General features: G+C 44.7%; 2 protein-coding genes across 6 annotated transcripts in view; both read right to left on the bottom strand.

Annotated features, from left to right (window-relative positions):
* Positions 1-5,534: 5,534 nt before the first annotated feature.
* ERI1 (exoribonuclease 1) lies at positions 5,535-13,510 on the bottom strand. 2 transcript variants are annotated; one of them, XM_064711029.1, is made up of 7 exons: positions 13,378-13,510; positions 12,507-12,682; positions 10,954-11,164; positions 9,541-9,624; positions 8,760-8,869; positions 7,581-7,695; positions 5,535-6,421 (listed from the first exon to the last, which is right to left on the bottom strand). In XM_064711029.1, the coding sequence occupies exons 1-7, from the start codon at positions 13,450-13,452 to the stop codon at positions 6,179-6,181; spliced, it is 1,014 nt and encodes a 337-aa protein (XP_064567099.1). In that variant the 5' UTR covers positions 13,453-13,510; the 3' UTR covers positions 5,535-6,178. The 2 variants fall into 2 exon arrangements, with proteins under 2 accessions (XP_064567099.1, XP_064567100.1); XM_064711030.1 differs by lacking the exon at positions 13,378-13,510 and adding an exon at positions 12,797-12,913 and having other exon boundaries at positions 6,033-6,421.
* A 1,972-nt stretch (positions 13,511-15,482) lies between these two features.
* The window catches only part of MFHAS1 (multifunctional ROCO family signaling regulator 1), a 34,862-nt gene continuing 24,261 nt past the window's right edge, over positions 15,483-26,083 (bottom strand). Inside the window, exons 2-4 of one of the 4 annotated variants that reach the window (XR_010439881.1) lie at positions 21,104-21,230; positions 17,908-19,651; positions 15,483-17,721 (exon numbers count right to left, since the gene is read on the bottom strand). Coding sequence is in view for 1 of the 4 variants with exons in the window: in XM_064711028.1 (XP_064567098.1) it covers positions 19,648-19,651; positions 21,104-21,230 (131 nt within the window). In the remaining 3 variants the exon portion in view is untranslated. Of the gene's footprint in view, positions 19,652-21,103; positions 21,231-26,083 lie in introns of all 4 variants that reach the window. The other 3 variants (XR_010439880.1, XR_010439882.1, XM_064711028.1) reach the window with 3 other exon arrangements.

Here is a 26,083-nt window from a genome sequence, read left to right as displayed (position 1 = left end):
AACTGTTCAAAAAGTACACTTTTCTCAGAAGATAACTGTGGAAGGGGATCTGGTCCAAGCCCTTCTCTGGGCTATGGCAAAGGATGAATAAACATTTCAGATATCATGCTTAATATCTGTACTTTCAGACAGACTTATTCAACAGTTTCCTAGTATGTAAGACCTGACATTGACCTGGTCAAAAAGTACTTAATTGTTGATCAGTATCATGCTTTGAAATGGAAAAATACTACAGATCAAAGTAAAACCTTTTCTCCCCATTACCTAAATAATAAAAAAGTAGATAAATCTTACACTTCTAACTCTCTTTTCAAGAAAACACTTGGTCTAATAAGTTCAGTTTCATCATTCTCATTTAAGTGTTTTCCTGGCCTACTCCTTCTGCTGCCTCTCAACACCAGTGCAAATATTCATAAAACAAAATATGAAGAGCAACACTTTGAAGGACTTAGACCATTTTTCCCCTGCTACTTCCCCTGCCTGGAGTTTTTGCTTCAAAATGTGCTTCCAACTATTTTATTTCCTCTACTGCCTAGGCTCCAACATTTTTGAAAGGAAGAAAATCTAGAAGAATCAGCAACAGAATCTCATCAACACTCATCAGACTAGTATCACTTGGGTGATAAAAACTGTCATTATAATCATCCTTAAATTCAACATCTGAGTCCTGCATGGTGCCTATATTCACCAATTTTTGCTGCATTTGAAGTCACAGCTTCCTCAGTAGAGACCTTCATCAGAGAGGTAATAATTTCTTTGGAACCTTGGGAAAAAACAGTTACCAACACAAACTGGATTTAGTTTTGCCGCTGTATTTTTACAGCTGGAAGAGAAGAAAATGCAAAAGTCCACGCCTACAAAAATATCCTGACTAGCCACGTCCCATGACCTATACAAGTCTTACACTGAAAGATGAGGAAAATCTCAAATTACTATCTTTACTATGTTATTGAAATAATTATAGTTTTAAAAATCAGCTGGAAAAATTTTCCTCTCAGAATACTGTGATTCTGTCAAAGAATCTGAGTGATTCTGGGGGAGAAGAGCAAATGAAAAAGACTTCAGTAAAATGAATTAGTATTCAGGATAAAGAAATAATGCCTACCTAGGATACCTGTGATATTTTATGGGTTTTGTTAATAAAAGCCAGGAGTTCTCAACGCATAAGTCATCAGCAAAGTATTTGCAGTATTATCAATATTTTTCCTATTCCAGTATCAGTCCCTTCATTCATTTATGCTACTATCATCCTTTTTTTCCCCATGCTAATAATTTCAATGGTTGCACTAGCTTTCTCATACAGTATCAAAGCACATCTGACAATACTCTATAATCAGTTTCACTACTAGCAACAGGATTCTCACAGAACACAAAATTACTCAGGATGAGATTACAAAGAGGGTTTGGGGTTTTTTTCATAGTGGAGAGCATGCTTCTTTTCAAAGATCACCAAAATATTTGGAATAAGCAAATTTGGAATAAGCAACAATTTGGAATAAGCCTTCTTCAACATGCTCCCTTTACCCTCCTTTTCTGCCCGTATATTTTATTTTCTTGGGCAGAAAACTGATTACTGCAACTTTGTTGGGCCACTGCCTACCCAGCTCTGAAGCAAGCACTGGGCTGTTTCACGTGCTTGTGAAGACAGAAGCAATTACCTTCCAGGACTGTGTGTTTTGCCAGTTGTATTTGGGTTATGCACTGAGGTTTTCTAACAGGGGATGGGGACTACAGGGAGACTTCCCTGAGAAGCTGAGAGAAGTTTTGGCTTTGTCCACTGGAAGCACTGTTTTTCTTTTGAACTGTATTCCTCTGTGAACTGAAACAGCTCTAATCAATCATAAAAAAAAAAAAAAAAAAGAAAAAAAAAAAAGGCTGTGTTTATGATGGGGCACTGACTTGAAGCAAGATCGACCATTCTGACTTCAAGAAATTCCTGTCTGAGATTAGGAGAGGAGTTGTCTTCTGTGTCCGACCGCATCAAACCTTAAATTATCCTCCAGCTCTCCACCTGCTGGAGGCTGCAGGAAAAACAGTTTCCCTCCACTCTTCAAGGAAAAAGGATTTCCATTCTCTTTAAGAACAAATGACGTAATCCCTGCTTTTCCCTCTTTTTTGGGGGGTGTGGGGCGCTGTTTTGTTCTGTTTTTGCATGGAACAGAGATAATTACCACGAGGTTTGAGAGCAGCCCCCCGGTGCCAGCCGAGCCCCGCTGTGATGGCGTTCGCAGGAGCCTTAGGATGAGGGAAGAGACGAGAATGTTGGCTCCATGTTTCAGAAGGCTTGATTTATTATTTTAGGATATATTTTATATTGAAACTATACTAAAATAATAGAAGAAAGGTGTTACATGGCTTTGCAAGGGTTCCTCAGAGTGAGAGAGATAGACGAGAATCTTGCTTCATGATCAGAACGCTGGATTTATTAATTTATGATATATAATACATTACTACTATACTAAAAGGAATAGAGAGAAAAGTTCAGAAGCTGCTAAGCTAAGAATAGAATAACAATAGTTCTGTGTCTAAGCAGAAAACAAGGACAACTCCCCTGCGAGTGGTCAGCAAATCCAAACACTCACAAAAGACCAATCACAGCTGCACCTGTTGCATTCCACAGCAGCAGAGAACCATTGTTTACATTCTCTTTCTGGGGCCTCAGTTTCCCAGAAGAGGGAAAATCCTAAAGAAAGGATTTTTATGAAAAAATGTCGGTGACAGAAAGGATTTCATCAGAAGGCTAGCTAAGAATAGAAAAGGAATGAAAACAAAGGCTTGTGACTGACCGAGTCAGTCCGGACAGCTGGACTGTGATCGGCCATTAATTAGAAACAACAACGTGAGACCAATCACAGATCCACCTGTTGCATTTCACAGTAGCAGATAGTCATTGTTTACATTTTGTTCCTGAAGCCTCTCAGCTTCTCAGGAGAAAAATTCCTGAGGAAAGGATTTTTCATAAAACACGTCTGGGACACCCCGCACCCCCGGCGGATAGAGCGGCGCCCCCTGCCGGCCGCGCTCCGCACCCGCGCCTCCAGCGCGACATTGCACCCTGCTCGTCCCCCTCCGGCACCGCGGGCAAACGTGCCCGCGGGTTCTCACCCTGCTCTTGCTTGGGGTTCTCTTTTTTTATTTTTCCTTTTCTTTCCTCTCTTTTCCTTTTTGGTATGTCTTTTTAATAGCTGGCAATCAACGTCTGCATGCTTTTCTTCTGCATAAAAAAGAGACTGGATTGTTTTTTACATAGTTGTCAATTATTTTTTCCAGCATGGGAAGACTCCTCTAACAAATTAAAATATTCATTACAGCAGATGCTCTCAGCAAGCTTCTTTGGATGAACAAATGAGATCAACCCGAAAAAACACTGTTTGGCTGAATATGAGCATCACTATTAAAATTACCAAACCCTTTTTTTCCCCCATGGTATGAAGCAGCCAGGAAAATTTATTTCAATACTAAGTGTTGTGAACTAGTCACATGCATGGGATTTAAGCCATCCATCCATGGCAATGTTGCTGGTCTACTGGAGAAGACAAATCATGAGCTGAGCTGATGCAAAGACTCCCAAGACTGTTGCAATCATCTCATGCTTTACAGATCAAATTCAGTACCTGACATATTTAAAAATATTAAATTATTTTAATAAGTTTGTTTACATTTCAAACAAATCAGCAAACATTGTTAAAATTCACTTCATCTCAAAATCACAGAATCAAATACTCTGTGAAAATTCTTACACCTTACAGTTTGACATTAATCCAACAGATAAAATAGTATCTGGAATGATTCTACTGATTTCTGCAGCTCACTGATAGAAAATATCCCAACCTACTCAAACAGTAAACAGTTATGATTTAACCCTTATCTCAAAATATCTTTTTGAAGTTACTTAGCAAAAATAAACAACTCTGTACTTAAAATAAATGATGTACAATTACAACAGCTCTTATGCAACCTGTAGCATAATCTTAAAAAAAAAAAAAAATTCTCGTTTGTTGTCATTATATTGCAAAGGTTCCATCTTACAGAGTTTTGTACCTCCTTGATGTTTCTCGTAGGCAGCTCCTCTAAGCATTGACTTCCTTCTTCTCACAGCAGCCAACTGACTCCAATTCCCCTCAACCAACCAATCCACTCTTTTATAACACTTTTCTTATTGGCTGCAGCTGTGGCCTGTTCCTCACCTCTAGTAATTGGCTCAGCTGCAACTCCTTAAGGGGCAAGACTACTTTCCATACTACCTTTATTTTCTTATATTGTATCCCCCTGCACTCATTTGACTGTGAGCCTGGTTCCAGACCTGTAAATAAAGATTAGTGATAAAGTCTCTGGCTGCCACCATGCCCACGGGAGATCTGCTGAACTAGACTCAATTTTGTCACAGAAACTTGCACAACTGGAACTCAGACACAAAAAAAAAAGTAAATTACCATGGTACTTCAGAAAAAGAGGATACTACAGACGCTACAGTGAAAAGCATGTATATAAGAATTTGTACGAAATATGGGCTGACAGATAAATGGCATTTTAGGAGAAAGCATATCAGAGATTTGTATTTTACCTTGTGAAAATTCATCAAGTAGGGCTACAAAAAGAAAAACAACTATGAAGTTCAACAACGTTCTCTGCAAGAGAGCAGCTATCTGCTTTCATGCAAAAAAACCCCAAACAAACAAAAAGACCAAACTTTCAGGGGAAAAAAAAACCACCACCAAAAACCATAACTCTGAAGCAGTTATGATGGTCCAAATTTGTGACTCAAGAAAGAGATCATATGAAGCAACTGATAATTGATTAATACTTCTCCCTCCTGCATGAATTTAAAATGGAAGTTTTCACAGTTCCATTGATGCAGTTTAACAGTCAGAAGAGCAAAGGAGGGCTGGGAGGAGTTGGATTAGTCAAACAGTCAGTGTTCTTAACAAAGTTTATTAATTGGTTATTTTGTGGCCTGAATGTAGGTGGAAAAAAGGGTGAATTGTAATACAGGGATAGCAATTTTTTTTTCAAACCAAGAGCAACCAAAATACATTATTCCACTTTTCAGAACAACCATTCTAATGCAAAGTTGATCACATTAATGGTGCACTTTGTAACAGCCCTCAGAGACAAAGCAAATTAGTACTTTGGCCTCCTTTGAATATCATCTTATCTGAGGCCTGGGGAGTAAGCAGAAGTTGCTAGTAATTAACTGTGGCCTTCAACAATAAAATCATATTAATCCTCCAATGCCAGATTTTGTAATAAAGGCATAGCTCCATGGTGGCAGAAGCACAAGAAGATAGCAAAAATAGCGGAACATGTCTTTACCCATGAATGAGAAGCTTCTTGTTTTGTTTTATGTAATAATCACAGAGCATGAAATTTTGACAACTTGGCATGTTTTGAACTTACTTTTACTTCACTCATTTTTAAGAGCAAATGGCTGATGGTGTCTAAAAACAACATTCAATGAAGGGCAGCTTTGCAGGAATAGATGGGATCCTTAAAGTGGAAATCTGAAGAATTAGAAATATAGAAAAATACCATCATTCTATATTAATGAAGTTTTTATTCAACACCCAGATCTTCCATTTGATGGGGAAGCAGACAAACATATCCCTTAAAGAAGAACCTCAAACAACAGAGTACTCCTCTACTACTTTAGAACTGATGAATGCACACCCATTTCTCCTAGACTTTGTAAAAAATAAAAAAATTCATAGGAACCCTTAGCAGAGTGCCTCATCAGGAAGGGCCAGCCCAACCACTGCTCTTTCAGTTCTTCCAGGAATGGCTTATTTGTGTGCAATGAATAAGCAGATAGATGCTGGATACCATTGGAGTACATCACAGTGAACAAATACTGCCCACAGGTTGGGGTGGCACAGCAGCACACAGGCCCAATCCCTCTTAGCAGGTGCTCAAATTACACCTTCTTAAAAGCTTAACACTTTGTCTGGATTCCAGATATCGACCTCACTGCTAGCAGAAGTCACCAGTACAAAAAGAAATTGCTGTAATAGGCTTCAAAGGACAAACAGCTTCCATGCTCCTCTTTATTTCAACAGAGATGATTAGGTAAGGTGCTTTAGGATTCTGCACGGCAGACAGGCTGGCAGAGGTACCCATTTAACAAGCTCTGGAGTCTTTAGCGGGTATGTGAGGGCAGCCCCCGGGGCAGAGCCCTGAGCTGCTAGTTTCTGTAGCGGGGCATCTGTGGAGCAGGGGCTCCCTCTAAGGGGCCTGAGGAGGAGACTGTCATCAGCTGTCCCCCGTGAATTCTCTCATTCACCCGCAGGTCACAGCCATCCTGCAGCATCCTTATGGCGATCCTTGCAATGTTTTTAGAGTCATCAAGTCCACTGTGAGGTCTCCCATCATAACTCATGCCCAGATTTTCAAGCATGATTGTCAGCTTGGTCTGATTCCTAGGAACCTGATGGAGAAAGTGAGTAACATTCAAGGATTAGGTTGGGTACCAAGTCTTTTTAATCTAACAGGGCAGTAGAAATGTATGCAGATTTTAAGCCTACTTAAGTCACAAATGACTTTCATGTTGCCTTCTGTCAGATCACCATTTAACTTCAAAGCACCTTGGTGAGACAGAGACTCGCATTTTCACAGAGGAGAAACAGTCAACAGGAGTTTGTCTAGACCTGGGTCCTGGGTCAAGAGCCTCTGACCAGCACCAGCTCAAGATACACTTGTGCTGGCAAGGGTGGAAGCTGTGACCTAGACAAGTTTAACCATCTTTATAAAAAACATTGACATTGCAGAGGCAATCTGAGTTTGGTTTTCCTTTTAAATTCTAAGTGATTACAGATACACCGAGCTCCTGATTCTCACTGACTTCGAGCTCCTGAATGCCTTCAGCCTTCACAGGATCTGATCAGCAACACCTACAGCAACCCTGCAATATTTGTCCAGCACAAAGTAAGGCTCTTCCCTAATTAAATATCAATCTCTCTTTTATCTAGAGGTTATATTTAGGATGAAAAAACCCTTCAAATGAAGACCATTACCTACACTGAAATCCCTTTCAAAAAAAGTACTTTAGTGTAGGCTGATCGGGAATTTGCTAGAATCTTCAATAACTCATTTTATGGTAGTCTGACAGAAAGCAGCAATAAGGCCCAGCACTGAACTCAGTATTACTTTTCTCTTGACAATTTGATTCCACTGTAGATACATCCTAATCTTTCTCTGCCTCCATTACACTGTCAAAAGTCAAGATTCTATGAGAAATTAGTTTTGTAGTGTATTGCATGAGAACAGGAAAAAATAATCAAAAAATCAAGACAGTCTTTTCAGCTGAACTACTTGATCTAAGAGGACTGGTATAACATTTTTAGACAATCTTTCAAGGAGCACAACCCGATTCTTAAAAGCAAGATTAAAATCAAAATGCAGTAATTATATGATCTTCAATTAGTGAAGTGAGATCTGCACATGAAACACATTTGAAAATCAGGCACCAGGCAAGTAGTTCAGGTACTATAATTTTATACTACACAAGTAGAGATGACAAGCACAACAGGTCACTCTAGACTTTTAAACCAAAACTTCCCGTAAGAGAAACAGCAATTTGTACAAACCTTGTAGAAGTTCCCATATGATTTGCGAATATTGATCCACTTTTTGGCAAAAGAAGGGTATTTGATACGGCTTATACGGCACTGGATGTTCAAAAATTTACTCATGTCCCAAGATCTTAGAAAGTCAAAAGAGGAAAACATTAGTCATATATAATCCTGTGTTCTACGTATTGCACTGGTGTAGAACTAAAAGTTGTCTTGTCTCTGGTGATCAGTAGAATGAAAACAGTTCAGGAAAAGCTCATTTGCTGTAATCCTGGTGAAGAATTTTTTGATATGAATCTGTTAATCATGGGGAAAAAAATAATGACAGGAGCAAGATTTTTACCAGGATGGTTTCAGGTCCACAAGGGTTAGGACAAAAACCAGCACACCAACTACCACATCAACACTGAAAACTGCCAATAAATCAGATGCTTACACAGCCCTTGGGGAAGCAAGCAACACCTTAAATCTTCCTGATTATTTGGGTATGCATTGATCTCTCTACTTCAGGTAGGTTATTGAAACTAGACTGCACCAAGTTTTATGAGAAATCAGATCTCTATGAAAAATATGAAGAAATTATAACCCTATTTATTTAGCAGCTTGCCTTCCTGAAGGGAACCACCCCAACAAGTTTGTAAACTGCAAGCTAAAGTAAAGCTTTTTTCCCCCATCTCTTCTAGTTGTCTATGCAACCTCACTTTTACAACAGATATTTTAATGCACCTGTTTTCCTTAAGGAATTTCACTGAAGGGATTCCTCTGGAGGAGAATTCCAGAGACCCAGTAATATAACCAGTCTTGCATCAGCTTTGCTTTAGCATTTCCTTTTTTTAATTCACTGTTGCTTCCAAAGATAGCAATGTAATTATAGGTTAAAAATGAAAAATTGCAGAGTGTTATTTTCAGGTATTATGTGCTAGATATAAATGGAGAATTACAGCAGCAACAAAGTATAAAGTCTTCAGCATCACTCTGTTGCATACAGACCACTAGGAAAGCAACGGTGCCATCTGATGGATTTAAGCTTCATTCTGAATAGTTCAGTTCAGCTTTACCAATTTTAACAAAAGCTTCAATTAAAATAAAACCAGCAAAATGGCAGCGTCCTGATCCATCTTTAGCAGTACTCTCACAAACATTAAACGTGGTTTTGCAGTTTTAGATTGTGCTGAAGGCTGCATAAGGACATACCCATCAGTCAACATGGAATAGCTGTACTTTGTTCCCAGTTCTCGTTGTCTCATCCACTCTACGACATTCTGCAGAACTTGAGGAAAAATATCAGCTTTATCAACAATGTCCTAAGGGAAAAAAAAAAAAAACAAAAAAACCCACAACAAAACCAAAAACCAACAAAGTAAGGAACATTTTTTCAGAAAAAAATCCCTCAGCATTAGGTGTATCAACTGTATCGGTATATGGGCAATTAAAAACTTGGCTTCATCTAAATCTTTACAAAACCAGATTACACATTAACAAATGACTGGACAGGTTTTTCTAAACTGAAAAAATAGCACCACAAAAGCTCTGCTAAAGAGTCAGCCTCCTAATAGCTTCTGTAAAGGTAACAAGGTTAGTCTGCAGTTAAACCTGGATTAAAACCTTTGAGGTTGTTTCCCAGGCTGCTTCTTAAGTCACTTATCACAAGCCATTGCCATCCTAAGACTCTACACTCTTCAGAGCAAAAATATTAGGAGAGGAACTGATACAATTCAAAAGGTCCTTTGCCCTACTAAAGATTAAATTTCACCACATTAATTAAAAAGAGAATATTCTTCCCAACAAAATGACCAATTTAGTGAAATCAGCTCTGTGATAATTGGGAGAGGGGAAAAACAAGGATTAAGAGAATAGGCCTTACAGAAAAATAACCATGAAAGACTACCATTTAAGGTTTCCAGTCTGAACACATCAACAACATATCCCCCTTTTTTTTCCTATTTCTTCCTGAAGAAACAAAAGTGCAAATTACCTGGGTTATTCCTGTCAGACTGATGCAGAAGTCTGAAAGCTTGGGATTAATCTCTGGCTTCACGTATTGCTGAAAGGTGTCCTCCTGTAACAGGAGAATCAATGGCTCAGCTGCAGCACACTCTGCAGCCTGCAAGGCAATTCTCTGGCTCGCCTGCAGCCCAAAGGCAGCAGCAGCTGCTTGTCCTGCTGCAGGCAAAAAGGAATGTGCACCTCCTGAGCCAGCAGGAGCCTCCTGACTGGCCACCATCACATTCCTAACAGGACAGGTGGCTTTGCAAACAGAACATGGCCTTCCTCTCAGCCAGCAGCCACCAAAGAGTGGGAGTGTGGATTTAAGAGGGAAAAAGGACTTTTTTCTTCAAAAAAGCAGAGGATTTGGGAAGAGCGAAAGTAATTAAAATTAAGTGAGAGGCATGAGGTTTTTTTAGGTGGTATCTCTAAAGGTTCACCTGCAATTCAAGGAAAGCAAGCAGCTGCACACCTCAGAAGCTGCAGGCAAGTGCCTCTGGATGCCAGCCAGGCAGAGACAAACAAAATCTCACTCTGGGAAACTGAGCAACACAACTGTGAAGACTGAAGGCAAGTTTCATGGAAAAAAGAAAGCCCCAAATCCCTGCTGTTATACACAACCTTTTGGACAAACAAAAAAAAACCACTCTAAGAGCCATAAAAACAATCCTGGTAATCTGCACACTCCTTTTCCTGCTGTTAATAATTCTTTATTGTAGCATCACAATGACTACTGGAAATCCTCTTTCCATTAAGAGTTCTTCATAAATGAATCATTAGTCAGAGGTGTGTGCACAGCCTCTGTTTCACTGGGTGACTCAATTTCAGTTAAGCAGCAGGTAGTTTGTCCTAAAAGAAAGCTGTACTGCAGTAGAGCACTTGAGGCTACCAAATGCCTGTGAAGTATGTTTAAAATCAGGTTACACAGCTGTCAGGCTGTTGGGTACAGTGTGGAGACAGCTGAGCCCGGCAAGAAGTGGAGTTCACTCAACCTCCCTTTCCAGGCCTCTGCATTAGTGTCTTCTAGACTGCTCACACAGGACCACAGAATTGATCCTTTTTGATTATGATGAATGCCTTGAGTCCCATAAATAGATTTGTGGGCCTTAAAACAGAATAAAGCAAGGGCAGGAGGGAACATACATGGACAACTGAGAAATTCGTATCTATAGAGGGAGTCAACAGCAGGAGAATGATCTACTTGGATGATCATCTGGAAAATGCTTTCAGAAGAGAAAGTTTTGTTTGTACCTAAGAGGCACAGAGGATAAAGCCTTATGAAAAAAAAAAGTATGCTATTTTTAATGAAGTTCAACATCTACTTAGAAACTAATCTAGACTTTCTGATGCAAACAAGTTACTTCAAAAAACATCAGACGAACACAGACATTAGATCACTTACTATTTCTAGGGTACGTGTGTTTACCAAGACAACAGGAAATTCAATTATTTCATGAACAAACTCAGGCGGATTTCCTTCTTCACAAGTTGCTTCAAAGTCAACGACACAGATGTAGTCATAGCAGCTGTCTCCACTAATGTGTTCCTTCTGCATCAGCTTCTGTTTCTTATAATAGTTTTTCAATCTCTTTTTCAGTACATCTTTTACTCCTCTAAAGAAATAGGGAAAGTGACAAAGATCACACTCTTGTTTAATTATTTCCTTGCTGTAAAACTGAAGCTATATTTAACATTTGAAAGCTCAACACTTCTTAACCTCATTTTGAACAGCAGCACATGTGAAGTCTGAATTCCGCTTTCTCATAGAGAAGTGTTAGCCCCATTATCTACACCACGTTAAACCCACTTCTGGGATAACCCAGAGGCTGTGGTACCCCTCACAATACAACACCAGAGACAGACTGGGAAGCATGGCACAGAGCCACTCTGCAGTCACCTCTGCTTCAGCAAGACTCGCTATCCAAAGCCTTTCCAAAGCTCAAGACTTTGCAGATTACTCCTGGTTGACCTCTGGCCCTGGAAGAAGCACTGCTTCACCTGTATTCATTCCCCTCTACTGAAGTGATGCATGCCTGAGGCCCTTCTGCATCAGTGGCATTGTGTGACAACACAGAATCCATCTTGAACGTCCACATCTTAGATTTTTCTAAATTTAAATTTTAAATCCAGCTTGAATAACTCAATTAAAGTATTTGAGATTTCAGTTGTCAGAAAAACCTTCTGGTCAAGATCCTGCTTTTCAAGATGTGGCTATAAATAAATTCACATGGCAAGATTTTCTCCTCATGAGGCACTAAATTAATTTAACCAACCAACTCCCCAGCACTACTTCCTCATTCCTGCTGCCTACAGAAACAACGCACTATTTTTCTCAGCTGACCTTATACACAATATCTCAATATCTTGCCTGGCCACAGAATTATTAATCTTGAAGGTCATTTCCAGTACAGCAGGAACTATACTATACTCCCTTGCCTCTGCCCCAGTGAACACGAATCCAGCTTATAGTACATTCATTTTTTCACATTTTTCTAGTATACATATTCAGAGTAGCAAACTCTCCCTCTAAAGGTACTTCTCCTCTGCAGTGATTAAATCCTGAGCCCCATCACCAGGGTTTGTAGCAAGTATCAGATCTGTACTGGTACACTAAATAAAAATATGGATGTTCTGAAGCAAGTTGCTGTATGATGAAGGTCTGCAGCAACACCTGAGAACCACAGCAGTTCTTCTTTCCCTCTTGACCAAAAAGTGATGAGAAGTACCTTTCAGTTATGTATTCTTGCATTTCTTTGGGTTGCCAGTTGAGATAGCACACATTAAACAGCATGCATTAATCCTACAACAAAAAAGCTGCAACAAGATCGCACATTAAACAACTGGTGTCTGGCGCTGAGTCTGCTTTTCACTTTGTGCTGAGTTTTTAAGCTTTAAAAAAATCATCCCTCATGACTCTACTGCTCTCAAAGATAAACCAACATGTTTACAAATCACCTGGTTTCAAGCTTGAACTCTGCGAGTTTACTCCTGAGCTCTTCTCTGGTCATTCTGTTGATATAACCATTGGTAATAGCAATTTCTTTGTAAATCGGATCGCTGAAGTCGTTTGAACTGGCAGCTGAGGTTTTGCCATTAGTTTCTTGATCACTGATCCTACAATGTTGTCTACCCTAGAAAAGAGAGAAATCAGGAAGTCATTTAAGAACTTCAAAACAAGATGCTTGAGCGTTTTACAGCTCGTTTTGGCACCAGGTCGCAGTAAAGCGTCTCACTGTTACACTTACGATCAAACTGAGTGAACTAGTTTACAGATAGGCAAGAGAATCAATACTGAAGCCTGCTCTGAAACAATGTTTTCCTAAACAGCAACAAACAGAATGAAGAGCTACTAATCCCCATGTCTAGAGCCATGTCGAACAGCAGCGCTTGGAGACACAACTTGAGCACGCATCCTAATCTCAGCAGAAGGAGTTCTCTGGTGCAAACGGACAAAGCCTTCAGGAGCAGCGAGATTTCCCTCGACGACGGAATTAACCAGAATCCACACGCGGGCCGGTGCCCAATGCGTGCAAGATAAACAAAGCAGTAAACGAGAGAGTAAACTATGGGCGCTTCCCGGCTCCCACCCGCTGCTCGCGGCCTTCGTGGGGCCCGCACGCGGTGCGGCAGCGGCGGCGCCCCCCGGGCGGGCGAGCCCCGGGGCGGGGCAGGGCCGGGCGGGCCGGGGCCGAGGCGGGCGGGCGGGCAGCCGGGCCCCCTGGGCGAGCGGGCGCGGGGCCGCGGCCTCGGGCCGGCTCAGCTCAGCTCGGCTCGGCTCGGCTCGGCTCGGCCCGGCCACACCGCCCCCGCCGCCCTGCGCACTCACCGGCGGGCGTGCTGCAGGAGCAGCCGCCACCTCGTCCCGGGCGGCCTGCGGGCGGTTCTCTTTCTGCTCCTCCATGGCGGCGGCGGCGGGAACCGCGGCGGGGACGGCGGCCCGTCGGAGGCGGGAGAGCGCGGAGCCCGCCCCTGGGCGGAGCAGCGGCCCCGTGAGAGCCGAGCGGCTGCGGCCGCGGCTCCCGGCGTTCCCGTGTGGCACCAAACGCTGCGGTGGGCCGGTGCCACGCGTGCCTGGCCGCCTCGGCCTCAGCCCCGCTGCCCCGCCAGCCCTCGGCCCTGCCCCTCTGCAGCAGCACCGCCGCCTCCTGAGCCCGCCTCAGCCCGCCAGGGCTGCCGCCTGCAGTGCCCCCGGGGTTTGGGGTCACGGCAGCTCGCTGGAAGCGCTCTCCGTGTTACGGGAAACACACACTGGGCAGACACCTCATTTATGCCTCCGTCCTCCTTCTCGTGGCATTTTCATAATCTCCTGTGACTTTGCACAGAGCACCCGAAACACGGATCTAGGACACCCGTGGTGTGTTGGGTGCCAGGTCACAGGCACGAGAAGGATGCAGTTGACCCCCAGCCCCTTCCTGCCAGGGAATTTGCCGTGCCTGCTGTTCCCCATATCCCTTAATCCACAGTCAACAAGCAGGGTTTGGCGGGCGACACAAGACGCGTAAAGCTCTCTGGATCTTCTTGGCCAGGAGGTGGAGGCAAAGCGCTGAAGTCTCTCTGTCCATCACAGGTCAGTTGATTTTCTGCTAGTGCTTCCAACAGTCCCAAAATGCCGCCCAGTATCCCTCACCGATGGAGGCTCATGTGTATTGGCACCCAACTAAAGCAACCACGCCAATACCTCCACATCCGCCAGCCACTAAACAGCGCAGAATCTTCTCTCTGCCCTGCTCTGGCTGGCACCCCAGCACCCAGCCTCAGCCTCCCATCTCACTCTGGTACACCAGCATCTCCTTGCAGATGATGACAGCCCCTCCCCAAGATTTGCTGTGCAGCATTTGTCATCCTCCGGTGGGTGCGCCACAGAGGTCTGTCTCCTCCACATTGAGTGCTGACAGAAGTGAGATCACACACGTCCTTGGGGCTATATGTGCATGTCCTGATTTTTGGGATAGTTAGCTTTCCTGGAGAGTGCTGCAGCGCTGTGTTTTTTGGATTTAATATGAGAATACTGTGGATAATACACTGATTATTTAGTTGTTACCCAGTAGTGCTCATTCTAAGTCAAAGCCTTTCAGTTTCTCGTGCTCCACCAGTAAGAAGGTGCACAAGCTGGGAGGGAGCATGGCCAGGACAGCTGACCCAAACTGATCAAAGGGATATTCCACACCATGGAACATTTTGCCCAGTATATAAATGGAGGGGAGGAGGAGGAGTTGACTGGAAGCTGCTGATGCTCATCCCCCATCACTGGGGGAGGGGCTGGGCATCAGTGAGTGGTGAGCAACTGTACTGTGCATCACTAATCTTTCTTGGGTTTTATTCCTCTCTCTTTCATTGCAATTACTATCATTAGTATTATTATATTTACTTTGCTTCCATTCTTAAACTGCTTTTAACCCACAGGTTTTACTTTTTTCCTTTTTCCCTATTTTCCTTCCCACCAGGAGGTGGTGGTGAGTGAGCAGCTGTGATGATGCTTAGTTGCCAGAGGGGGTTAATCGGCAGCAGTGGGAAGGGATTTGCTCCCATTTTTAATTCATCCTCCTGGTGCTGCCACAAAGGCTCCCATTGCCAAGCAGAGGACCACCTGCTTATTACTCTGCCTGCAAAACCTGCTCTGAACGTGAGCAGGAAACCAAGCTTTACACAAATGCAAACAACATGGTACCAATGAGAACCACTGAGTGGGCCTCACGAAACCATAAAATACCTTAAAAGTGTGTAAAAAAGCTGTTCTCCAGAAATCACCTGCCTTGCTGAAGTGGGCAGTGATTCACAGATACTAAATAAGGGGCTCTGTGCACAGATTCACTCAATGGCAAATCTCTTAATGACTTTGCTACAGCAAGGATCTACAGCTAGGCGCAGACCCTCCAATAGCGAGAGCCCAAGGAGGCACTGCAAGAGGAAAAACAAATCACACAGCCAGGATTCTCGTGGAGATTGAGATCACTTTTATTTTCAGTCATTTTGGCGAGGACGTGTGGGCAAGTGTGGGTGTGGTGCGTGTATGTCTGGGCATGCATGTGTGTGTGCGCAGAGTCCTGCCCAGTGGTGTAGACTATATGAATACCTGCAGTTACAGTCCATGAACTGAGCCATGAAGTGTGTGATGAGTGCTACACTGAGGCCCACTCACTTGCCTCTTCTTGTGCTTACTGCAGTGCAGCATCTCCACCTCCCGGCACAGCTGTTCCAAGGATGCCAGCCCAAGATCCCATCCAAAGGGCACGAGAGGAACTGAGCTCCGGGATCTGGCTCTGCAGGAGTGAGCCAGTGCATTTTCATCTCACTTAGTGAGTTCCTAAGTAATATTTGCAGTTCCCTTTGACACAACTGTATCTAACTCCTCACTGAGAGGAGCCTCAACTGCTTGGACAAACTTTAGCTGCCTCAGAGGTACAATGGGAAAGAGAACAGGGACCCCACATAAGTTCCAGTGCTACAGCACAGCCAAGCACATCTTGAGTTCCTGGGAAAGCAGCACCCAAATACACTACTGAGTTTTTACAGCCACCACGAAGCTGTGGCATGGGGGACGCTGCAAGGGAGATGACCCATGCTTCTGCAGCCCCCAGTCTCTCTTCCATCTGATCTGAGAGACCATAAAGCAGGGAAAATCCCAAGATAGCCTCTATTTCAGTTTAGCTTTCCAAAGCTGAATCCCCCAAGCTCAGAGCACAGACAATGCAGAAAGAACAGCACTGCCATGAAAGGAGACTAGTCAAAGGGATCCTGGCTTTGTGGCAGACTGGAAACAATCTTACTTCTCTGACCTTTTTGCTTAGAGCAAAGTTAAAACAGAGGTATCCCATCACTCAGGAGCCTCTGCAACTGCCAGAAGTCTCCAAGTACTCCTGTAAGCCCTAAAATGACCTAAATGTGCAGCATCACCCTTTGGGCTCACTCTCTCTCACCTCTACCTAGTTGTATGCTGCTTAGGGACATGCAATTCCTCACATTACACAGACCCAGAAGAAGGCAAAGCTGCTATCCTGGGAGTTTGGCTTGGACGGATGCAGTTTTGAATCCCAGGTTTTGCTTCAGAGCGTAACACAAGGTACTCCAGGGCATATTCCAGCTGCTGAAAGTCCTGGAGTGCAAAGCAGCTCGCTAGCTCTGCTTCCCAATCTGTCTGAACCAGTTTCAGCAGGAAATCAAAAACCGGTCAAGCAAGGGGTCTGCAAACCAATAAGCAAAACCAGTACAATCGTCTTGGGTGAAGGAGGCATCTAGGAGATTGCCAGGAGACTCTCCTCCTATTCCAAAGGAGTTAAATTCATTGTCAGCTCCACAGGGCTGATGTCCCAGTCCTTTCTGACCTCTTTATAATACATCTTCAGTAAAGGCTGCAGAGTGCTCCACAGAGGCCTTAGTCATTTCTAAGTTTGGTTAGCCCTATCCCACTCTCTGAGCAGGGACAAGAACTAGAACGTAATACATACTCTGAACTCAGGTATCTGCTGTTAGGGCACTGCATTCAAACCCTCTTTCCTTGTGGATTGATTGATGAAAAATGACAGATCCTTCAAAAATTCAGGGCTCTTATCCCTGGGGCTGAGGGATATTAAGTGAGGTCTGAGGCAGGAGCTCAGCAAAGGGACACTGTATGAGGATCCCAGTGTGCATCCTTAAAAACAGCGACAGCAAAATCAAAAGTACTATGAGCCGCTTGGTTTGGTTCTCCTGCATGGATCTCTCACCTGGCAACTGCAAAGGCGAGATGTTTCTGAACTGCATAGAAAATTAAATGGCTTTTGCATATTAAAAAGATTTGGATGAAAACACAGTTACACCAGTTACTAAACAGTGGGTGGATGAGTAATCACCGTTTTGTATTAAACAGACCCAACTAGATTGATCTCCATACTGCCACACTCCTGGCATTACGGCTTCAGTGCACAGCAGCAGCCTGCGTGCCTGCAGAGGCCAGGGAATGCTCCCACAGAGGTGGCACAGCACACCCTGGCAGGAGGGCTGCAGTCCCAAGGAGCAGGCTGTAAGTCCTCTTGCAGTCTGCTCTGTCCTCTCATTCCTTCAATGCTCACACATCCCAGACCAGATGGGCACACTGGGAAACAGGCCTCCGGCTGGAAAAGGATTCCAGTTTGTGGTTTCTTTACAATGTGGTTTCCACGCAACTTCACAGCAACAAATCGCTAGTTTCTTCCTATGGAGAACGGAAAGAGAGGTGAGTAGCAGCAAAACAGGAGGAGAAGGCCACCCAGCACGGGAGGTGACAGTAGGGAATGCTCTAACACAAGTTCTGCCTGCACCAGGCATGGTTCATGGGCAGCAAGACTCAGGACAAAGGAGTTTCCTAGCATTATTCCTGAGCACCATTCAAAGATCTCACCTCCTTTTCACCTTCTCCAGCCACCACAGACAGTGTTGAGTCTCCAGTTTATCCACAGCAACACAGAAGCACAATCAATGATTCTCACTGACATGAGGTTCATTGCCAGAGGTAGCAGGTCAACACATGAAATCTGAGCCCAAGCTACCCTCCCAAGCTGGAATGAAACCCTGAAGAGACAGGAAGCTGACTGAGCTGCCAGCTTTTATTTGGCAGCTTTCCCCCCTGAAGAAAGGTACATAGCTTGATTTCTTCTACCTGGCCTCTGGATCTCCTGCTGGAGTGGATGCTGCCCTGCTTTGCCAAGCATTAAGTTCTTGCCAATGGGAAGATTTACAGCCTTGCACAAGGCTGGCATTTGAAGGATCAGAAACCAGGGGAATATCATCTGTGCAACTGCAGCAGGTCCCAATAGGACACACCACTCTCTTGCAATGGTTGCAGGCCTGGCCAGCTCACATCCTGGTGGGCACTGCCTGTACCACCCACCCCAGGTCTGCCATCACAGCCCAAAGAGTTAAGAGCTGTACATTAACACAAGTATTTTAAGTCCCTCATCTCTCAGACCTCCCCCAGCATCTGATGAAGGGATCCTGGCTCTGGAAATGCCTGCCTCCTATTGATTTACATTAAATTAATATTTGCATGGAGCAGGACTCACACAGCACAGTTACCAGGGCTCAGCTGCAGGGCATAAACTATCAGCAACATCTTAGAAGTCCTCAAAGCCACACAGCTGGGGGAGAAACCTGAACTTTGGTACCAGTGCTCAGCCTGCCCTTTCCCACATCTGGAGAGGGAAGACGGCTGCTCATGAAGCATGGCTGCCAGGGGGATCAGGATCAGTTTGTACTACACAGCCACACACTGGTTCTACCAGATCTCTGCACAAAGATGCCTGAGTGGCTTTCCTAGGAGGACGACCAAGATCTAGATTTTTAGTGCTCCAGTGGACACAATGCACAGAGAGTACCAAAACGGCAGTGCAGCAGTGCCAGCCATGGCAGACCAGCAGCTGTTCAGGGATAATGGTTACACTAGGGATAAGAAACAGCATGTGCCAGAGGCACACTGACTGCCCTGCTTTTGTCTCTGCATGATCACAGCGCGTCCTCACCACTTCATGGCACAACGTATGAGAACACACAGGGCAGGAAACAATTCCCAGCCCGCTTCCCTGTCAGCCTCCACTCAAGATTGCTGCATGGGACACAGCCAACCATTTTGTGGTGGAGCAATTTTAAAGGCTTCACAGTACCAACCCATTCCCCAGCAAAGCTCTGGCCAACTGCCACAAAACTCACTTGTCCAGGACCAAATCCAGGGAATCCCGCTACAGCTCATTTCAAGAGACTTTCCTCCAAGCAGGTCTGAATTAAATGGTATACCAAGAACATTTTTACATTCATCATGAGATCCAAATGGGTTTTCAACACGCATTCAATGGGTCCACAGAAACCTATCCCCAGTGTTTTCCCTCCGGCCAGCGGCCCTGCCATCTGCAGCAACCATTTTCCTTCATGCCTTGTCATCCCCAACCTCCAGATGACTTCATCCACTCCAGCCACGAGGCCCCCACCTGGGAGCTGCCCCTGCCCCACAGCATTTCTTTTAGGGTCCAAAGTCCTAAGTCCCATTGATCCCTGTCAGCATCAACTCCACAACTGGAAAGATGGGAGCACTGCAGAGCATCAGCCATGTTCTGCCCGGTGGAAAACCTTTGGCACCAGCACTGACAGTTTATCTGGAAGAGAAAAGGATAAAGAAAAAGTAATATAGCAAGGTTCATAGTGCTTGTGATGAATAACATAAGACACATGATTTTCTCTAGACTTCTAAATAGGGAGTGTGAAGTGAAGAAAAAGTAACACAGGCCTTTTTGAGAACACAAGTTTCCGGCCAGCAGAGTGACTGTAAAACTGGGACACAGTTAACAGACCAGAGGAAGGCAGGCAGGCTAGAGGACAAGGAGGATTGGAGGCATAGCCTGACAGCACAGTACAATAAAAATGGCACCTGCAGGTTAGAAACATGCTGTGCCAAGTACACACACACAGGAGAACCAAATGAACAGGCAGTAATGGCCTGTGGCTCAGTATCAGAGCATCTCTGTTTTCTGCCTCACACAGGTACTTCAACCTCACCTTCACACACAGCTCAACAGCCACCTATCACTGGAGCTATTCTCTACCAAGAGTGGTATTTTGGAATGGGAGGGTACGGAACAGAGAGAACAGCATCTAAAGCTACTGTCAAGACACTGAAGTGAAAGTAACAGGCATTCACATACAGCACAGCAGCAGACACCAGCAAGACACTTAGCTGCTCCTCTAAGCTCCCTACCAAATTCCTTTGTGCCGCTCCAATTAGACAGACCCTGGCTGAATTTCTGTTTTTCTGGAAAACTCAAGCATCAAAAAGCCAAGGCACTGACTGCTTTTGTGAGTGTTGTTCCACTTTTTTCCCATCACAATACAGCTCTGTTTTCCAAGTACATTCCCACTCTGTGAAGTGCATATAGACTATAGATACACAAGAGGGTAGGGCTCCTGTCTAGGAGGACTGAATCAACAACAGTGCTGTAAAATTCAACAAGGACAAGTGTATAACTCTACTCCTACAACAGGACAACCCCAGGCACCACCATAGCCTGGAGTTCCTGCTGGCTTGGGATCTGGTGGAAAACGTTGAACACAAGCCAGTAATGCATCTTATGGCAATGAAAACCAAGTCAATAAAATAAAACAATAAGAGAGAATTAGATGGAACAAAAGGAAAGAAGTTCTGTCCCAGAATAAAATCTGGGGGGGGGGTGGTGTTAGCACCTCCATCCTTGTCACCCAAGGATGACACCCTCACCTCTACAAGGTCCCAAGGAACCTGACCTGCCTGTGAGAGTGGTCCTGCTTGAGAAGGGAGTGCACAGAAATCTTCTGAGCTCCCATCCTACCAAAACCCACCTATGACTGCACTATCTCCTGATCTTGCATCTGCCACAACACAGCTCAAAGAACACCTCAGCCCATTTCACTGTACTTCTTATCCTCTGAGTGGGCTGTCTATAGCCACAAATAATTAGAACAGTCCCCAGGCTGTGGGGCTGCTCCCTTCCAAAAGAAGTGCTTAGTGAGGGCATGTTTTACGTAGGCTTTCTGGTGTCTACTGACAGGGGAATAGGTCTGCTTTCTGGTCTCACTTGGAACAAGGGCTGATCACAGTAGGAGTGGGGGGGTAAACCAAGGCAACATTAACTCGCTCGCTGCCGTTCTTGGGACAGATGATCTCCGTCAGTCCCTCTGGTCTTGGCTGACTCAGCAGTTCTCCTGTGAATAAAGGAAAACAGTGAAAATTTTTAAGCATCAGCAAGGCAATTTTTGCTTTTAGTATGCCCTTCCTCACCCCCTCACCAGGTAAGCATCGGTGAGTGATGCAGGCAAGCACTGCAAGAGGGCTTCCTGGTCCTGCACTGCAAGCAGGTCCCATACATGTAACCATGGTGAGTGTCCTGAGTAGGCCTTACAGACATGCTGCTCCCCACACACATAACTGCCATCTTTCCAGTCTCTGCTTTGAATCACTGCACACAGCCTCAAGACCTCCTTAGGCATTCACAGCATTTAGATGGAAGATTCCCTAATGCCTCTCTCCTTGGGTGCGTTTGCCACAACTGCCATGGGACTGCTGCTGCATCCTATCAGGACTCTTGGCTATGCTGTACTCTGCTGAGCATGCAAATCCCAGCTCCCAGCTGTCAGCTCTTCCATATTGGAAGCAATACCAGCTCTGTATTGAGTCACTAGCAGTGGGGGGCTCTCACAACGCCTGCTATCCCTCTATGAAATGAGTTGCCTCAGCTCCACTGTTCAAGTGCCAAGTTGGCAGCTCCTCACTGCTGGCACCCTTGCAGAATGTAGCTCAGGGCAAGACACAGGTCAGCACAGTGAGAGGGGAAAGCCAGTTGCTGAGCTGTGCCCAGCCCTGGGGAACACTCCCCAACAGCTTGCTCAGAGCAAATCAAGTTTCCTCCTGGCTCCATTCCACACATGACTGGCCCCAGCAAGGCAGATCCCCCAGCCATCAACAAGTCATCTCCTCAAAGCAGTCCATCTTCAGCTTAGACACCCAACAGCACCAGAAACACCTCTTGATACCTCTCTGGGAGATAGGTCTGCTCCCAAAGGCAATATGGGATGACCAGCAAGGGCTCAATTCTGAGTTTGCCTGCATGGCTGCCAAACAGACCTACCCAAAGCAGAGGCGCCAGGTCACTGCTGGCTTGATCAGTGACTTTCTTTACAGAGGCAGGCCAGCTGTGAGTGGGCTGCAGCCACAGGTCCACCCAAAACTCTCTGGACCCATCAATCAAGCAGCCACTGCGAGCTGTCCCTGCTTCCACTAAAACACTCAAGACAGATGGTCCTTGGACTCCTCTATTTTTAAATGCACTTGCAATAAATTCCTCTACTGTTAAAGAACATCAGAAAATGTCTCCTTCTGTCTAGTGGCTACTGCTGGGCACCCCAGGAAAAACAGAAAAGAAATCACACTTCAAAGTACTGCTCAGTCTGTGCAGCAACAGCACAACAGGCTGCCCCATCACAGGACATGAAACCCTACAAATGCTGCTTCCCTCTTCTCCTTCCCTCTTCTGCTTCTCTTCTCACCTTCAGAAAACAGCATGTCATTTCATATAGAGAAAACAGAGGGGTGGGCTTGGCAAGGAATATGCACAGTTCCCCTTGAGAGATACTTGTAGGGCCAGCAATTCTAGTTTGCTCCCATAGTCTGCAGTCTGAATTCACATTTGGTTTGAGTATCTCCCCTCACCTCACACCTACACTTAAACCTGAACTGGCAGAACAGCTTTTAAGTGAGGAAGATGCGTCTTCTAAACCAGAAGAAATGTCATGGCATTTGCAATTCAAAGTTAAGTCTGCAAGGCAGCGTCTTCAATTACATGAGCTGTCATATTTTGAAAGCAGCATTGCACCCCATCAAGCATGTACACCACAGAGCTCCAGCTCCCAGCAATTCCCAGGTTTCCAACCCCAGGCTGACTTCCAACCTGCAGTACTGATAACTGTACTGAAAGCCCATTTCTGAAAAACGAGTCACAAAATCAGTGCACCATTATGCACTTTAAAGACAGGGCTGATATCCACTAAATCTTAAATCAGAGGAGTGCAATAAGACTGGTCTGTCTGCTTGAGCCTTCATGCCTATTTCCATCTTCCCACTTCAGAAATACTTAGATGGTGATTTCTCACACAGAGGAGATTGCTGTAGGGTAAAACAGATGTCTGATTTGCAGGCAAAACCCTTACCACGGCTCTTCAGTCACCGTCCTTGTTTTTATGGCTTTACCTTCCTCCCTAGGCTGTCTCTAGGATAAAGCTCACCTTACCCTGTACCCAGCCCCAACCAAATCTCTTCCAGCCCCACTCCCATTTCCTGCTGACATACATGCTGCTCCCCAGAAGAAAGACTTTTCTTACAATTTCACCATAAGACATATCATGCACCAAGTGGACAGAAGGTCATCTATGGGTCCTTACTAGTCCTTCCCCCTTTCAGCTAGAAGATGTCCTGCTGTTTTACTATACTGTTCCCATCCCCTTCTCATTGCAAACTGATCATCTTTGCTGCACAAATTCATCACAATACTAAACTAGGTATAACTATCTAAATCACACCTCATATCACTTACTGAATAAAAGTCAATGCAAATGCCATTGCTATATGCACTGTGATGTATGCTGTAACAAACCAGCATTGAGACACCCTGCTTAGATACAACTCTCCAGCCCAGAATCTCTTGGAGGTTTCAGAAACCTCACATTTCTATTCAGAAATTATTCAAACTGTAGGAGATTATTATTGGATAATCTCCTACAAGTCCTCAGGGCCACAGCAGGATGGGAAAGAGGAGCTCCAAAGAGATATTGGACTGATTGATACAAAAGGATACAAAAGGAAAAGCTAAGTGCCTGGCACGGGCAGGTGTTTCCTTGGTTTAATTTCAGAGTTTAAATGCAGTTTAAATGTAGCACCTTGTGTCTGCAGTACTTGTTCTGCCCCTATGTATGGGCTGTATTTTGCACATTCCTCTGTGAGCCTGTCACAAATTTTACTGGAAGCCTCAGCTCTGCTTGCCCCCTCTGAAAGGTTGCCTGCAATAGCACACACAACCACAAAGCTTATCTTAGTCTCAACATGGACTTAGTTTTAATGTTAACACTGAAGCCAATAAGGTTTTAACCAAAACTCCAACTACTTTGTCTTAAGGTTAAAGACTATGACAGTCAAGTGTGTGAAGAACAACTTCATTTTTCAGTAGACAAATCTGCTTGACTAAGATTATTCATCTGATTTAAGAGCACAAGCCCTATTTTTAAAGGCACTTTAATGCTGAGTACTTGATGATCAAGGCCTGATGTTTAGATGCATCTAAATCCCAGATAAGTTTATAGTAGAGAGCCTGGTTAAAAGCACCTGCAAATAGAGAGCAAATGCTTAAGAAGATTCTCCTTTGCTGCCTCTCATTTGCAATAGCACAAATGGTGCAGAAAAGTTCTATCTGTTCCATGGCCACCCTCCTGGTATTTTGGCACAGAAATTGGTCTCCACAACTTGGTAAACTGTGCTGCTCAGCAAGTTAAGATTGAGGCACAAACCAAGACCTTGTGATGAAGCTTCCATGGTCAGTTTGGCTGCTGCCATAAGCTGGCTTGTAAACTCTCCCAGGCAGATGGGCTGAGCAAGTCATGATGCCCACATTGAAAAGAAATGTGCTACACATGAGCAGTACAAAGGAATGACAGGAACCAACCTTCACCCTTTCCTAGAGCTCTACCAGAAAGGCCTGTTTCCTTTCAGCATTAGCCAGCTCACCTGAAGCAGTTACTTCTATGTCAGCAAGATGTTCTTCACTGCCACTGTTCTATCCCAGAACACACACAGGCACAGGCTCACTCAAAGCTCATGCCAGTGATCAGAGCCATGCATGCTGCAAAGCACACTTCACTGGCCTTTAGAAAATACCCGTGAAATGCCAGATACCCGTGACAAATCACAGAGCTATGAGAGAGGCTGACAGCAAGAAAAGCGAGTACTTGTAGCAGTGTTTGGTTACTCCATGCTGGCAGCCAGACAGTGTCAGCTGTAAGCCTACTTGGCTGCCTAACAGAGGAAGGTTTGCATGCAGGAAGAAAATCCCACCTAGAGCACTTGCCTTCACGCAGCTCCCACTTGCAGTGGCTGTGCAAAGCGGCTCAAGGTTCCCCATTCATGTAGGAAGAATCTGCTGCAAGGGCATAGGGATGAGATACTCTAATCCAGCCTGTTGTGCCATCTTCTCTCCCTCAGAGCTCTCAGGACAGCACATTTGCACAGTATCAGCCTATGTTTACCATTTTCATGCTGTCAGGATCTGGGCCCCATTGGGACAAACAGTCAGAAGTGGATGAGCAGGACCTGGCCCCAGCTCTGTGGTGTTGCTTCTCTCTCCAGTCTGCCAGAGACTTTGAGGATATATTGCTCATGCTTTACAACAAGGGAATGAGAGCCAAAACCAAGCTGCTCCTACATCTTGCCCTGCTTCAGCACTGACCCATTTACTCCATCATATATCCTAGAGCTGCTCTGAGCAAGGACCCACTGGTTTTTGCAGCCTCAGTACTCATATGTTCTCTTACCCTAAATCCCTCTCACTCTTCCTCCTTGCTGAAGGCCTTCCAACACAAACCACTGCAAGTGTGGTTGACTGGGGACAGACTTTACATCCCAGCCTCAAGTGTTTCTCCCTCAAGCCTCCTTTGACTAATCTTTGCTTGTGACATCTCTCAGCATAGTACTCAGCAGTCATGCCTTCAGGAGAATAGAGAATAGAACACTTCAACACTGCCTGCATACCCAAAGCATGTGCCTCATGCTTGGTTTCCAACAGCAGCCAGAAAACAGGGCTCACATGAGAGCCCTGGCTCTCAGAACACCCCTCTGTGTTGCATGCAGTCCTGTCCCCTTTCATCCATACGACTGCAAAGAAATTGGGGCTGGGGAAGCTACAGCTTCTCTGCCTGGCTGTTTGTTGTTTTAAGGTTCAATAGCTGGAGCACGCACACAATTACATCAAAGCTGTCACAGAGGCAGGGTGAGATGAATACCCATGTGCACAGAT

The sequence above is a fragment of the Zonotrichia leucophrys genome, chromosome 4, assembly GCF_028769735.1.
Source record: "Zonotrichia leucophrys gambelii isolate GWCS_2022_RI chromosome 4, RI_Zleu_2.0, whole genome shotgun sequence".
Lineage (NCBI taxonomy): Eukaryota > Metazoa > Chordata > Aves > Passeriformes > Passerellidae > Zonotrichia > Zonotrichia leucophrys.
Note: the sequence above shows the minus strand (reverse complement) of the source record. Positions and strands in the feature narration are given on the sequence as shown.

What these genes read in the sequence shown, in the direction of transcription:
- ERI1 (XM_064711029.1), bottom strand. Translation starts at nt 13,452, where the DNA reads ATGGAGGAGCAGAAAGAGAACCGCCCGCAGGCCGCCCGGGACGAGGTG. An exon ending in GAGTTCAAGCTTGAAACCAG is followed by an intron (nt 11,165 to 12,506) that starts GTGATTTGTAAA and finishes CTATTTCTTTAG; the next exon opens with AGGAGTAAAAGATGTACTGA. An exon ending in CATATGGGAACTTCTACAAG is followed by an intron (nt 6,422 to 7,580) that starts GTTTGTACAAAT and finishes TTTCTCCATCAG; the next exon opens with GTTCCTAGGAATCAGACCAA.